The sequence below is a fragment of the Megascapheus bottae genome, chromosome 10 (assembly GCF_031878675.1).
Source record: "Megascapheus bottae isolate mThoBot1 chromosome 10, mThoBot2.hap1, whole genome shotgun sequence".
NCBI classification, from domain to species: domain Eukaryota; kingdom Metazoa; phylum Chordata; class Mammalia; order Rodentia; family Geomyidae; genus Megascapheus; species Megascapheus bottae.
In genome coordinates, this window is record NC_143518.1 from 35,307,661 (window position 1) to 35,320,144 (window position 12,484).

General features: G+C 48.9%; 1 protein-coding gene across 1 annotated transcript; it reads right to left on the reverse strand.

Annotated features, from left to right (window-relative positions):
• Positions 1-201: 201 nt before the first annotated feature.
• Casq1 (calsequestrin 1) lies at positions 202-10,388 on the reverse strand. Its single transcript, XM_090339814.1, has 11 exons — positions 9,823-10,388; positions 7,889-7,973; positions 6,513-6,613; positions 5,640-5,751; positions 5,202-5,275; positions 4,734-4,864; positions 3,511-3,556; positions 3,006-3,060; positions 2,704-2,804; positions 1,960-2,034; positions 202-757 (listed from the first exon to the last, which is right to left on the reverse strand). Exons 1-11 carry the CDS (start codon positions 10,099-10,101, stop codon positions 611-613), a joined length of 1,206 nt encoding a protein of 401 aa, XP_090195940.1. The 5' UTR covers positions 10,102-10,388; the 3' UTR covers positions 202-610.
• Between the last annotated feature and the right edge of the window lie 2,096 nt (positions 10,389-12,484).

The following is a 12,484-nucleotide window of genomic DNA, read 5'->3' on the forward strand; positions in this document are numbered from 1 at the left end:
GAGCCCCACCCCCCTCCTATCACACACACAGAGTCCCCTAGCTCATTCCTAACAAGGCATCCACACTTAAATCTCCCATCCTGTGACCACCTCCCCCTGCTACAAGGGTGAGAATTCATCCACAGACACTTGCTCATTCTGTCCCAGATCTCTTTATTGAGGCCTTGCATTTGACCCAAATACATTAACAAGAGATGGCTGAGATACAGCCCCACAGTACCTCCCTTCCTCCTGGCCAGAGACAAGACAGGAGGATGAAGGATTTGAGAGAATGAGGAAAAACTGTATGCCTAGATGGAAGGAACAAGAGAGATGGGGACCCCTAGATAATGGCAAGAGGAAAAAAAAACAAAAGAAAGAGTGTGAGGAGTGATGAGAGATAAGTAAGTTAGGGGATAAGAAACCGAAGTCAGATGAGAGTATTGAATTGGAATCTAAAAAGCAATAGCTCTTTAGTTCATGGGTTGAGGGAAACCAGGCTATCAGCACCCAATATACAGACCCAGCTGGCCTATGGTAGAGAATGACCTAGTGTCCCTGAAGGAGCACAGAGAAGGTAGGAGGATATAGGAAGGGAGCAGGTGGGGCTGAGAAACAGTTGTCAGAGCAGCTAGTCATCGTCATCGTCGTCATCGTCATCGTCATCATCATCCTCTGTGTTGATCTCACCCTCCAACACATCTTCGATCCAGTCCTCCAGCTCCTCAGCAGAAGGCAGATCCTCTTCGTCATCCATCTCCATCCATATGCTATCCGCCTGGGAGATAGCACAGGCAGGGGATGGAAGCGAAGTTTAATGCTGGTCTTCAGACCGTCCTCATGCTCACTGTACCCTTCCTTACCTCCTGTCTCCCTTCTTTCATCTTTCAGTGGCCAGAGAAAGTGCTTAGGTTATAGTCTCTGTTCGAATAATAATATTTGAAAGTGGGGAGTTGGATTGGCCAAAGGCATTCCTTCCATCTTTTTCTTATACTCTTGCCATACTAAGTTTCCAAAAACTGAGGTCTCCATTATATCCTCAGTGTAAAACCACTGGTGGCTCTTCGTGGCTAGTAGAATGCTGTCGCTGATTTTCCAGGGCCAGTTTTAATATTTCTAGACTACAAAAGTACAAAAAAATGCTACTTTGTTTCTTACCAAACGTGATATTCATTTGGGGGCTTTTGATCTTTCCATCTTGCTTTTTCCTCAAGTTGGAAATTACCTCCCTTAACCTCACTCATTAAAATCCTTATCCATTGTTGAGCTCCGTTTTAAGGCCACTTTCTCTTAAATGCTTCTCTGATTCTCTCAAGCAGAAGTCACTGATTTCTGCATCTTTCCAGCATTTTTTTATTTGAATCTTATTATGCAGTTAATCAAATCCATCCTTGTAGTTAATTGAATTGGAATCTAAAGAGAAATAGCTTTCCCCGAGAATTTTATGACTGCAAAGACTCTGATCTACTCACTTCAATTCAACAGCAATTTCGAAGCACCTACTATGTGCTCACAAGAAGATTCCTATCCTTGAATTGGTCAAAGTCAGGAGGGAGTTATGGCTAAGCTGAAAATCCATCTACCTAGCAAGTGCGAGGCTCTGATGCCAGTACCACAGAGAGAGAAAGAAAAAAAACCGCTCAAGTCTACTGGAGAAGACAGATAGAATAATAAATAGTCATATTTCCAATGCTAAGTGAGTTCCAAGAATACCAAAGAAGGGACAATTTTAATGAACAACTTAATGAGGAAGAGGAGTTTTGGAAGATGAGCTGATTGAAATGAATAAGGATGGAGATGTGTTCACATTATGCATTGCCTCTTTCCCAGACCAATTAGTCTAGCCACTAGAGTGAGCATAGCATGTCTGCTTGTTTTCATTTTCTGAAAAGCACTCCATTCTTACTTAGTAGAGGGGAGGAGAGATGGAGAAAGAGAAGTAGCGTAATGGTCAACCCAGGATGAGGGAAGGAAACTCACATCAGTTACATTGACGACTCCTATTTGTGGGGCTGACAAGTCGATGTCAAATGTCTTCTCCCAGTATGGAACCAGCTGTAGAGAGATCCAAAGATGGCAGCTTAATGGAGTTTAGGAATACCCAAGTCTACTGGGGTGATGGTAAACCCAGCCACAGAGAAGACAGCCTGAACTGGCAGTGGATGGGGGAACTATAAGGCCAGAAGGCCCTGGGTAGCTCTAGTCTGTGAAAGAGTGGAAATCCCTGAGGAAATTTATCCAAAGCTCCTCCTTTCTACTTTTTGGATCCACTATTGGATCGATATTGTGACTTTGGGCAAATCACTTTTCTTTGGCCCTCAGTTTCTACGCCTCACACATGAGGTAATCACCAACATTCCTCACATATTGGGTGGTTTATTCAGCTGAGAAAGAAATCATCCTGAGACATGGAATCTACCTTGAACATATCAGTGAATATGTCTACTCGTGTGCCCAACTTCTCAGTGCTTGTCCTCTCTCTAGGAACCAGCCCTGGCTCTCGGGCTACCTGCCCCGCCTCTGCTCTAAGACACATGTGTGAAGCTCATGATGCATTTCCCACGCATCCTCTACCCGCTCCATGCTCACAGTGCCCTTGAGTTTGCAATAGGCATATTCCCTAGCCCAGAGGTGGAGAGAGTGGCTAAAACAAAGTCCTTGCTCAAAAGGTGTCACAGTCTAAAGCTCTGCGTTAAGGTGGCAGTGTCTGAGCAGGCCTCTTACCAGGGGGAAGTCATCAGGGTCAATCCAGATGATGCTCAGATCAGGGTTTTCAGTGTTGTCTTGAGCCACGGACTTGAGAGTCTCTAAGAACTCATAACCATCTTGGAAGGAACAAAAACAAGAAGTGTAAGATGGACAGGGAAGGGACCTGGGACCCAGGAGTCCAGGTATAGTTCCCTGCCTCCTACAGCTTCAGGCTGCTTGCAAAGGCCTGGGGAATGCTTCTTACATGAGGCCTACACTCCAGTCAACACCCATCCCACCCTGCCTTCCTGCAGGCCAATCCAGTATTATTTCCTCACCAGGATCAGCTTCCTCTGCAAAGGCCACAATGTGGATTCCGTCCATATCATCCTCCTGTTGGGCGGGGGTGGTGGTGAGAGGAAGCCCAGGGAATAACTCCTGTACTCCCTGAGGCTAGAGAGTCCAGACTAGCTCAAAATGTTCCTTGACTGTGAATCATGTGGACAGCCAGTGTCGGGACCAGGTAAAGTCTTCTGATGATGGCCCTTTGCCCAGTGACACTGTCGCTTTGAACTTCAGAGCCGTCTGCCTCTTCTGCTCATTCCTTCACCCCAGAGCTTGGGGCTCCCTTGTTCACTTCATCTACCTATGTCTGTCTCCTGATTCCTGACAATTTTCAGAAGAACAACAACAAAAATCTTTCCTCTCCACTGCTCTTCCCCCCAGCCTTGCACAGCTCTTTCTACAGGTGGGTAGGAAGGGCAGCTGGGAAGGCTATTTCTAGGGCTTAGGTCTTTAGCCACCCTGTTCCCTGAGAGCCTGATCCTAGCCAGGAACACTCACCCAGGTCTCATACATACTCTCAGGTTTCAGTTTCCTCAGGGTTGACCTAGAAGAGATAGAGGGTCCCTTACTCAGTGAATAAGGTCTCCTCCCCGTAGCAGAGGGTCCCTGTAGGGGACTCTGAATCAGGCCCAGGCCATAGACAGCTTGTAGCCCCGAACAAAGCCATCTGGCAAAGCCTAAGCTCTGGGCACCAGGCTGAGATCATTACATGGTTTGGAAGCAGCGGGGAGGGGGAAACAAAAGGCTGGAGAAAGAGACCTTCTGGAGAAAGGTAAGAACTGGTGGTAATCACCTTATTCCCGCATTTGCTTCTTTATCCATTCATTTGTTGAATAAAATTGAGGACTAGGGCTGGGATGTAGCTCAGTGACACCGTGCTTGTCTTACCTGCACAAGGCACTGAGTTCAATCCCCAACACTATAACAAAAATAATCGTAAGGAAATAAATAAATGGAGGGCTGGTAGGTGCTAAGCCATGAGTTAGGTGCTGAGTAGGCACTGCATCAGGCCCATGTTCCTCCTCTGTGAAGGGAACCCTAATCTCCTGGGACAGAGTAAGTAGTATTTATACTGATGAATGGGTCTTTCCAGTCATGGAGTACGTGAATTGTCTGTGAGTAGAGGGCAGAGTTTTCCTACCTCAGCACAACTGACATTTGGGTCTGGGTAATTCTCTGTTGTGGAGACCTGCCTGTGCACTATATGTGATTTAGCCGTATCCCTGGCCTCTAGCCACTAAATACCAGCAGCACTAGCCACAACCAGGAGTGTCTGCAGACATTGCCAAATCTCCCCTAAGGGGACAGAACCCTTCCCCTGCCTGCCATTTCCTCCATCTCTGTTGAAAGATACTGGTGTACTGTATGAGAAAGAGCATGGGGCAGTTCAGGGTTAAAAACTCAGCTCTGGTGCTACTCTCTGTGGAAGCTCTTTCACTGTGATTGTTAGACAGGATTAAATACAACAAAAGAGATAGACGCTACTTACTGCTCCTGGTCAGACCACAGACAGGCAAGATTGATTTGTTGACAGAGATTATTGAGGTCACAATCAGCATTGCAAGGACTTATCTACAATTGCAGAGGACCTTCTCTGTGTAGGTCATAGGGGTGTGTGTGTGTGTGTGTGTGTGTGTGTGTGTGTGTGAAACTGCTATGCCTGGAGTGCATTCACCTCCAGTGAAGACCAGTCCATTTTACAGATTTATCCCCATCCCTACCTCCTGTGCTCTTGCACGAAGCTGACGATTTCCTCTTCGCTGTTGGGTTTGTCTGGGATGGTCACTGGCTCATCCATGAAGGCCTCATAGAAATCAATCTCATTCAGCTTCAAGGTCAATTTCTTTGCCACCTTTGTGGGGGGGGAGGGAATGAGAAAAAGGGGCATAGGAGGTGCAGGGTCACAGTGGGAAGCAGTATTGTGAAGGGACACAGAAAGGGAATCAGAGAAGCTAGGTCTTTGCCACTGCCACTGTGATAATGGACAAGTGACTTGACTTCTCTGAGTTTCATTTAAAGAGAGAAGAGTGGGTTGAATATCAGAAGTCTGCAGAGGCAGGAGAAGCTGGGTGTGCGGTGGAGAGTGCCAGCACATGAGCTAGGAGCAGGCTCCCATCAATTCTGGCTGAGGAAACTGGAGGGCAACTTAGGGGTAGGGGGAGACCCAACACGCCCGTGTGGAGGGGCACCTTGCTGTCGAAGGTGGCAAAGAAGGGGATGTAGGGATGAAATTCTTCTGCTGCGTCCTCATAGGCTTTGTAATCTGAGGGAGGAAAAAAAATCTGGTCAGTCTGTGGGGAATCAAGGTCTGCCAGCCAGTCCATCCTGTGCTTCTCCCCAGTTCTTCTTTGATTCTGAGAGATCCACCCACCCCATCTAGTCCTTTGAGAGAGGTCAGATCCAACAGGGCTATCCGAAGGGCAGGTGGAATGGCGGAGGTGCTTGTATGTAGAAGCCCCCTCCTCCCAAGTGCAGGGTGGTCAGAACACACGTTGGAGCTGACTATTAAAGAGGGAGAGGGGCAAGGAAGGAGGAACATAAAACAGAGACAGTGGAGGCATAAGGAGGCAAGGCCGGTAAGGTGGAGAGTTCAGGGAAGGGAAGAGTAGAGGCTGAAGGTTACCCACGCTCTGAGTCTTTGCTCTTGAAGTAGCCAATAAGCTTGATCTCGTCCTCAATATTCTCAAATGCCTGCAGCTCTCGTTCACCCTCGATCAGTTCCACAGGGTCCTCTAGGACCTGGAAGAAGGGATATTGAAGAATGTTTCTGTCCTCGCTGGCAGAGTGGGATCTAGGGAGAAGGCAGGAAAGTACAAGAGGCGTGTGTGTGTGTGTGTGTGTGTGTGTGTGTGTGTCGTCGTTTGTATGGTCTTTGTGTGATATGTCCACTGTTTTATTTCTGATTTATTGTGTGGAGTTTTATAATGAATGCATTGCGTGTGCTATGTGCTGTATAAGGTGTGTGGTTTTGTGTGTTGTTGTATGTATAGGGTATGTGATATGTGGCAGGCATGTTTAAAGCATGTTGGATGTTTTCACTGTACACTTATGATATGTACATATGTGTCCACCTGTCATTTGATGTGCATGCATGTGCTGTGTGATATATTATATGCTTTGAGTATTGCCTGTAGATATGGCATGTGTAGTAGTATAGTATGGTGTTATGTCATATGGTATGTATGTGTGTGCTCTCTGCATACAAAGTAGTGTGCTTTGTATGTTACAGGCATGTTGTATATAAACATACAGTTGCTATATGTGCTGGGTGTGTTGCATATATTGTGTCTTGTGTGTGGTTACATGATATATGTATTACATGTATTGTGTGTGAAATGTGCTGTGTGTGTTATGTTGTGGACATGCTGTGTAAGTATGGTATGTGTCCAGTATGTATGATGCATGTGTAGTATGTTTGTGTTTGTATGGGGAGGGTAAGGATAGGGTTGGGGTTAGGAGGAGTGTAAAAACAAGGCTGTTAGGCCCAGGGGAATCCTCACATCAAGCAGAAACTCCACCAGGGTGTCCGAGGAAAACTCGCCATCATACTCAATGACTTCATCTCCCTTGAATACATAAACGCTGTCCTCTTCAGTTAGACCTGGGCAGGGAGTGGAAGGTGAGCCACCATCCCAAACTTCCAGAGTCACAAGTCCAAATCCAGGGTTCCAGCCACCAGATAATCTCACTGGTCTCATCCAGCCCGCCCTCTCCCTACCGCCCCCCTGCACCATCTCTGAACTGTCTCATCTGGTCGTGCATGCCCCTGCACTTAGCCCAGGAGCTAACCTTGCTTTAGAGATTTCTAGGGAGAAGTGAGGAAGTGGGAGGATCAGATAGGGTGTGAAGAGGACTTAGGAATACACAGATTCTAGCAATATTGCTTCCTTTCCCTGCCAGCTGTAACTAGAGATAAAATATTCCTGCTATCTTCCCTGAACATTCCAGTAGCTGGAATTCTCTGTCCTGCCCTTTAACTGGTGATTGCTGGCCAGATGACTTCATTATTACTAACCATCCCCTCCCCCTCCACATCCGGAGTCCGGCCTTGAGTCAGTGCTGCCTCCTGGTGGCTGCATGAAGAAACAGCTAGCCAAGACTGTGGAGGGGGAGGGGCTGGAAGAGGAGTTGGAAGCCTGCTCTGCAGCCCTGCCTGTATTCTCCCTTCCTTCCTTCCACCATGTCTTTTCTTAATTTTTTTTCGGGGGGGGGCTGTGCTGGGGCTTGACCTCAAGGCTTGGGGCACTCCCTGAGCTTCTTTTGCTTAAGGTTAGTACTCTACCACTTGAGCCCCAAGACCACTTCTGGGTTTTTCTGTGCACGTGGTACTGAGGAATTGACCATTTCATGCATGCTATATAAGCACTCTACCACTAGGCCACATTCCCAGCCCCCACCATTTCTTTTTTTTTTGTGGGTAGTGTGGCTAGAACGCTGGGCCTGGGCGTTGTCTCTGAGCTCTTCAGCTCAAGGCTACAGCTCAAGGCTACCGCCCTACCCGTAGAGCCACTTCCTGTTTTCTAGAGGCTAATTGGAGATGAGTCTCACTTTCTTTAGTGCCTGGGGCTGGCTTTGAACTGCGATCCTCAGATCTCAGCCTCCTGAGTAGCTAGGATTATGGGTGTGAGCCACCGCACCCAGCTCTACCAAGTCTTTTCTAAGCAAGAACCGCTCCCCCCCACACCTGCCGCCAATACTAGAATTAGACCATGACTCTTTATAAGATTCTGCAGCTATCACCTTCTCAAGCTCAGTATTTTCAGTTGCTTCTTTCAGAATGGACACAGTGGAAGAGCTCCCAAGTCCAAAGCCTCCACAGAAGTCTCTTCAGATGGGCATCCCCTTCCCCTTCCTGAAACATTCTCCCCTCCCTTACCTAGTTTCTTGGCCACAGCTGCATCCTTCTCAGAGTCCACCAGCCCGAAGCCAACACCCTTATCTTCTAGGACTTGGGCTGCTAACTGCAGGTAAGGTTAGGGTAAAATTAGCCTTGGCAGTTATTAAATCCCCTTCTCCATCCCCATCTGATGTTTTCATTTGGGTCAGCTGAGTACAGGAAGGCCCAGGGTTGATCATTATCCTATACTAAGATCCAGACTATCTCCCAACTCCCCACCTGATTTCTGTCTTTGGCTCAATACTTGTTTTTAGAAACTAGAGATTTGAACTAGGCAGGTTACTCTACCTCTTGAGCCATTCTCTTAGTCCTTGGCTTGGGTTTTGTTTGAAGCTTGTGAATGTTGCTCACTGGCAACTGTGCCAACAATTTCAGGACAGTGAGCTGAACACTTCCTAGTTCCTGAGGCGTTTGGCTTCAGAAGGACTGAGGGCCCTTTCCTGACTGAAGGGGTGGGCCTTGCCCCTTGCCTCCATCCTGGGCAAATGCCCAGATGAGATGAGTGTAGGGGTGATGTTAACAATCTCTGGAACCTTCCAGTGATTCCCAACACAAGAGTTCTGGAGGGGAATGATAGAGAAGGGTTTGAGAAATGGGGAAGGTCATAGTGGGAAGTAGAGCTCTGAGAGAGAGAGAGAGAGAGAGAGAGAGAGAGAGAGAGAGAGAGAGAGAGAGAGAGAGAGAGAGAGAGAGAGAGAGAGAGGAGAGAGCTCCACTACTGAAACCTAGATGGCTCTAGGTCTCCAGAGCTCTCTCTCCAGTCCCCAGAGCCCTTTCACACGTACTTCAGCCAGTGCACTGTCACATGGGCAGTCCCTGCCCCCACAAGCCTCCCAGGACTGCACTCAACCGGTTTGCTGGGCTGTGGGCACAGCTTGCAGTTTCACCCCACCCAATACTCAGGCACTGTGATTCTTTAGGGGATGGAAAAGGAGGCGGGTGGCAGGTGGATGGTTGAGGCTACTGAACAGTCAGGATAAAAATACACGGTTCATTAATCAGATGGCATGTTCCAGCACCCAGCGGGGAGGTACGGAGCTGAGAGCCTTTGGTCTTGATAGCTCATTCCCAAAGACACCAAGCCCTAGACAAGCTGGGGCCTCTGTGTACCACCAAGCCAGAGAAAGGGCGGGAGAAATTCAGACAAGGACACTCAAACATGTCCCAGCTCTTACAGGATATGTGACCATATCTTCTAACCCTAAGCTTTTTGTGTTTGTTTTCCTTCTCTTTTTATAAAAACCTCTCTGCTCAGATGAAGGTGAGGAGTTTTTTCTATAAAGAGAAAATGAGTGAAAGCATTCTGAAATCTCCTTTATAAGAAATGTCCAATGAGGGCATTGGCTTGATCCAGTGGGCATAGATGGGGGAGGACCTGGGGCAGGGAAAGGAAAAGAGAGGGAGGTGAAAGGCCAGTGGGAGGCATGGTGGTTTCTCAGACAGTTACAAACATATGGCCATCAAGAAGCCTGGGGAAAATGAGGTCTACTTATGCTCAGTTGGATCTCTTCGGGGTACAGCCTAAGGGTGGAGTGGGGACATGCCTGGCTAGGGGAGCATCTGGTGGGGTGAGGGAGCAATGCACAGGACTGCACTGAGTTTTCACTTTGACCTCCTCGCCCTCTTTCATCCTCTTCCTTGCCAGACCCAGCACCACTGCCTCTACAACATGGCATGGAACCCCCCTCCTTCCCCCCCCACACACCAGCACAGTTGCCTGTGATAGGATTTTGGGTCTCTGTGTCTGTTTCTCATCCAGCTAAGATCGCAGGCCAATTGCATCCTGTTGTTCAAGACAGAGGGCCTGCCATGCTGCTACTCAACCCCAGATCCCACCTAGAGAGATTCTCATGGTTGTGTGATTTAGGTGAGCTCTCTAGGCCTGCAACCCGCTCCCCCACCCCCCCACTCACCTCCAGGATCAGCTCTTCCATCTCAAATTGTCTTTGTGAGGCTTTGTCGTCCTCAGGGGGCTCATGGTAGAGGAGGGCCAGCACCTCATACTTCTTGAACACGTTCTTGTAGTTCTTTGCATTGACGTTGATCACTCGGTCCACGCCATCATACTCTGGGAAGTCCAGACCTTCCTCCCCCTGGACCCCTGACTTGGGCGCCCCTAGCACCAGCAGTAACAGCAGTGCCAGCCGCAGCCTGGGCATTGCTCTGGCCCCCATCTTGTCTGCAGGGCTCATGGAGGTAGTAGGATCTGGGTCTGCTCTCCAGGTCCAGAGGAGGCTAGCTGGAGTAGAGAGGGGCCCCTAGGGACCAAATCCTGAGTTAGGGGCTCTAGGTGGGGGGTGGCGTGGGGAGTGGCTCAGAGAAGCGGTCAGAGTACACTGCTGGGTCCTGAAGAAACTGCCTGACAGGGCCAAGAGAAAGGGTCAGGAGGAGGACTAGGAGCAGGGGGCGGGGAGGGAACCGGAGCTGCCCCCTGAAATTGGCACCCCTCAGTCTCCACCTGGTCCTGTCTAAATATGTCTCTGTGGTTGGCAGGAGAGACAGATAACCTTCTGAGGCCAGGACAACTCCATGAGCGCTGGAATCCTCCTACCTCTTGCCCCTCTCCCCCAGGCCCCCAGATACTCCTTCCCCCCCTTCCCCCAAGAGCCAAGGTTCCTCAGCCCCTGTCCCTCACACAGGCCCAAGAGCTCATCACCATATTAAGAAAGGGAGGGAGAGAGAGAGGAGAGAGAGAGCCTGGATCTAAAAATAAGACAAAATGAGTCCGAGGTAAGTGAAGCTGGGCTGGGGGAGGGGAGATGGGGGGGTAGTAAGAAGCACTGGGGGGTAGAGTGAGGATAATTAGGGAGAAGGAAATGTGGGTGCAGAGGAGGTAGTGTTCTGGTCCTAGCTAAGTTAATAATATAGGACAAATGTGGTATTGCCTCTGCACCCTAAAAATCTGGGAATCTTCTAGAGTTGGAGCCTATTTATTTGATTCTGTGGAGAAGTGGGAAGGGGCTGGGGGGGGGGGCGGGAATTGAAGTGCAGTCCAGACTATAGGAAAAAAAAAAAATCCTCCTGCAGTTCCCTTTAAAGAACCAGCACCAAGGATGAGATCATTCCTGAATAAAAGATGGAGCTGAGTCCAAGACCAGGGACCTGGCTCAGCTCCAGCCAGTTTCCTTTACTTCACTCCACAGTCCTAACTGAGGAATGCAGGCGAAGGATGGCGCTGGCTGGGATCCCATCCTGCAGGGATGTGGATGTGGGGGTTTTTTCTACCCATCAGGCCCACCAGGAGGAGGAAAATGTGGAGTGCCTACAAACCCCTGTGTGCGTTCCTCTCTCTACTCTGATCCTATGAGACTTGATTTTCTAGGGCACCGTGGGAAGGGAGGATTCCCTAGGCTGCATGATTCCAAAGATGGCTAATAGCTACTACTTACAACTCTGCCTTTGACAAGACAGAGAGGATCAGGTATGAACACTGGAGGAAGAGGACGATAAACACGCGGGAAATTTGGTGTGATGGGTCCTGTACCCTGACTGAAGATGTTGATTTACACATAGAAATGATGTGAAGCTGGGGTGGGACGGGATGAGGGTTAAGGCCTGCAATTTCTAGATTCCAGAGAGTAAGTTGAGGTCTGGATTATCTAGAAAGGACCTTTTCCATGTTTCATCAAGGCCTTACTATTCCTAGGTAAAACATACTGGGAGATCATAGAGAGACTAGATTAAAGTCAGATGACCCTATCCCCATCCTCCACCCCAGGGTAGCTCTCATTCTGGAAGGATAATGTTTGTTTTACATCCAGTCAGGGACATGGAATTATGCTAGAAGAATTTTTCCATACTCCCATGGGGACAGACCTCATACAACTAAGTAAGAAAAGCTGCAGAAAATCTCAGAGCAGGACAGGAATGGGTCCAAGAGGGACAGCTGTCATAGTATCAGGAGAGGCCAGAGCAGGCCCAAGAATGGCACATTGAAGAGACCTCAGAATCTTGCCTCTTGCTCTTCCAGCAGTGACTGCCCTGCCAAAGCCCACGGCCAGAGCCAAGGCAGCCAGGAGTGATGAGCAGGCCCACTCAGAGAATCATGGCCCAGATGATCCATTACCCTGATTTGCCATTTTTACAGCATCCTGGGGAAAGGGGAGCTACTGGGGCATTAGACTTGTTCCACCACAAATCAGACCTTTTGTTCCCCACAGAGTGTAAGATGGGACTCCACAGTTACCATAGCCACCTCCATCTCTTCATCCTTTCCTGCAGTGATCGTGTCTCTCTGGTGATGCCTTCTTTTGCTCCACTTCCACCCTTGTCCTTTCCCCTCCCCCGACCTCATCCTTCCCACTCTCATGTTGTCTTCTTTTTCCTCAGCCCTCTTCTCTCTAGGCCCCTACCTTTGGGTCCTTGGACTTAACACTGCCTCAGCCACTGGTATCAAATGACCCTGAGTTGGGGCCTCTGTATTTTTAACCCACCAGATACCCATAGCTCCCTCTGCTGAAACCTGAGGAGCTGGCTCCTCCCCCTCCCCCTCCCCACCTCACTCACATACCTTCTTGGTCCCTCCCTCCATCTTCCAGAGTCTGGTTCAGCCATGTCAGCATCCAGGGAGGACCC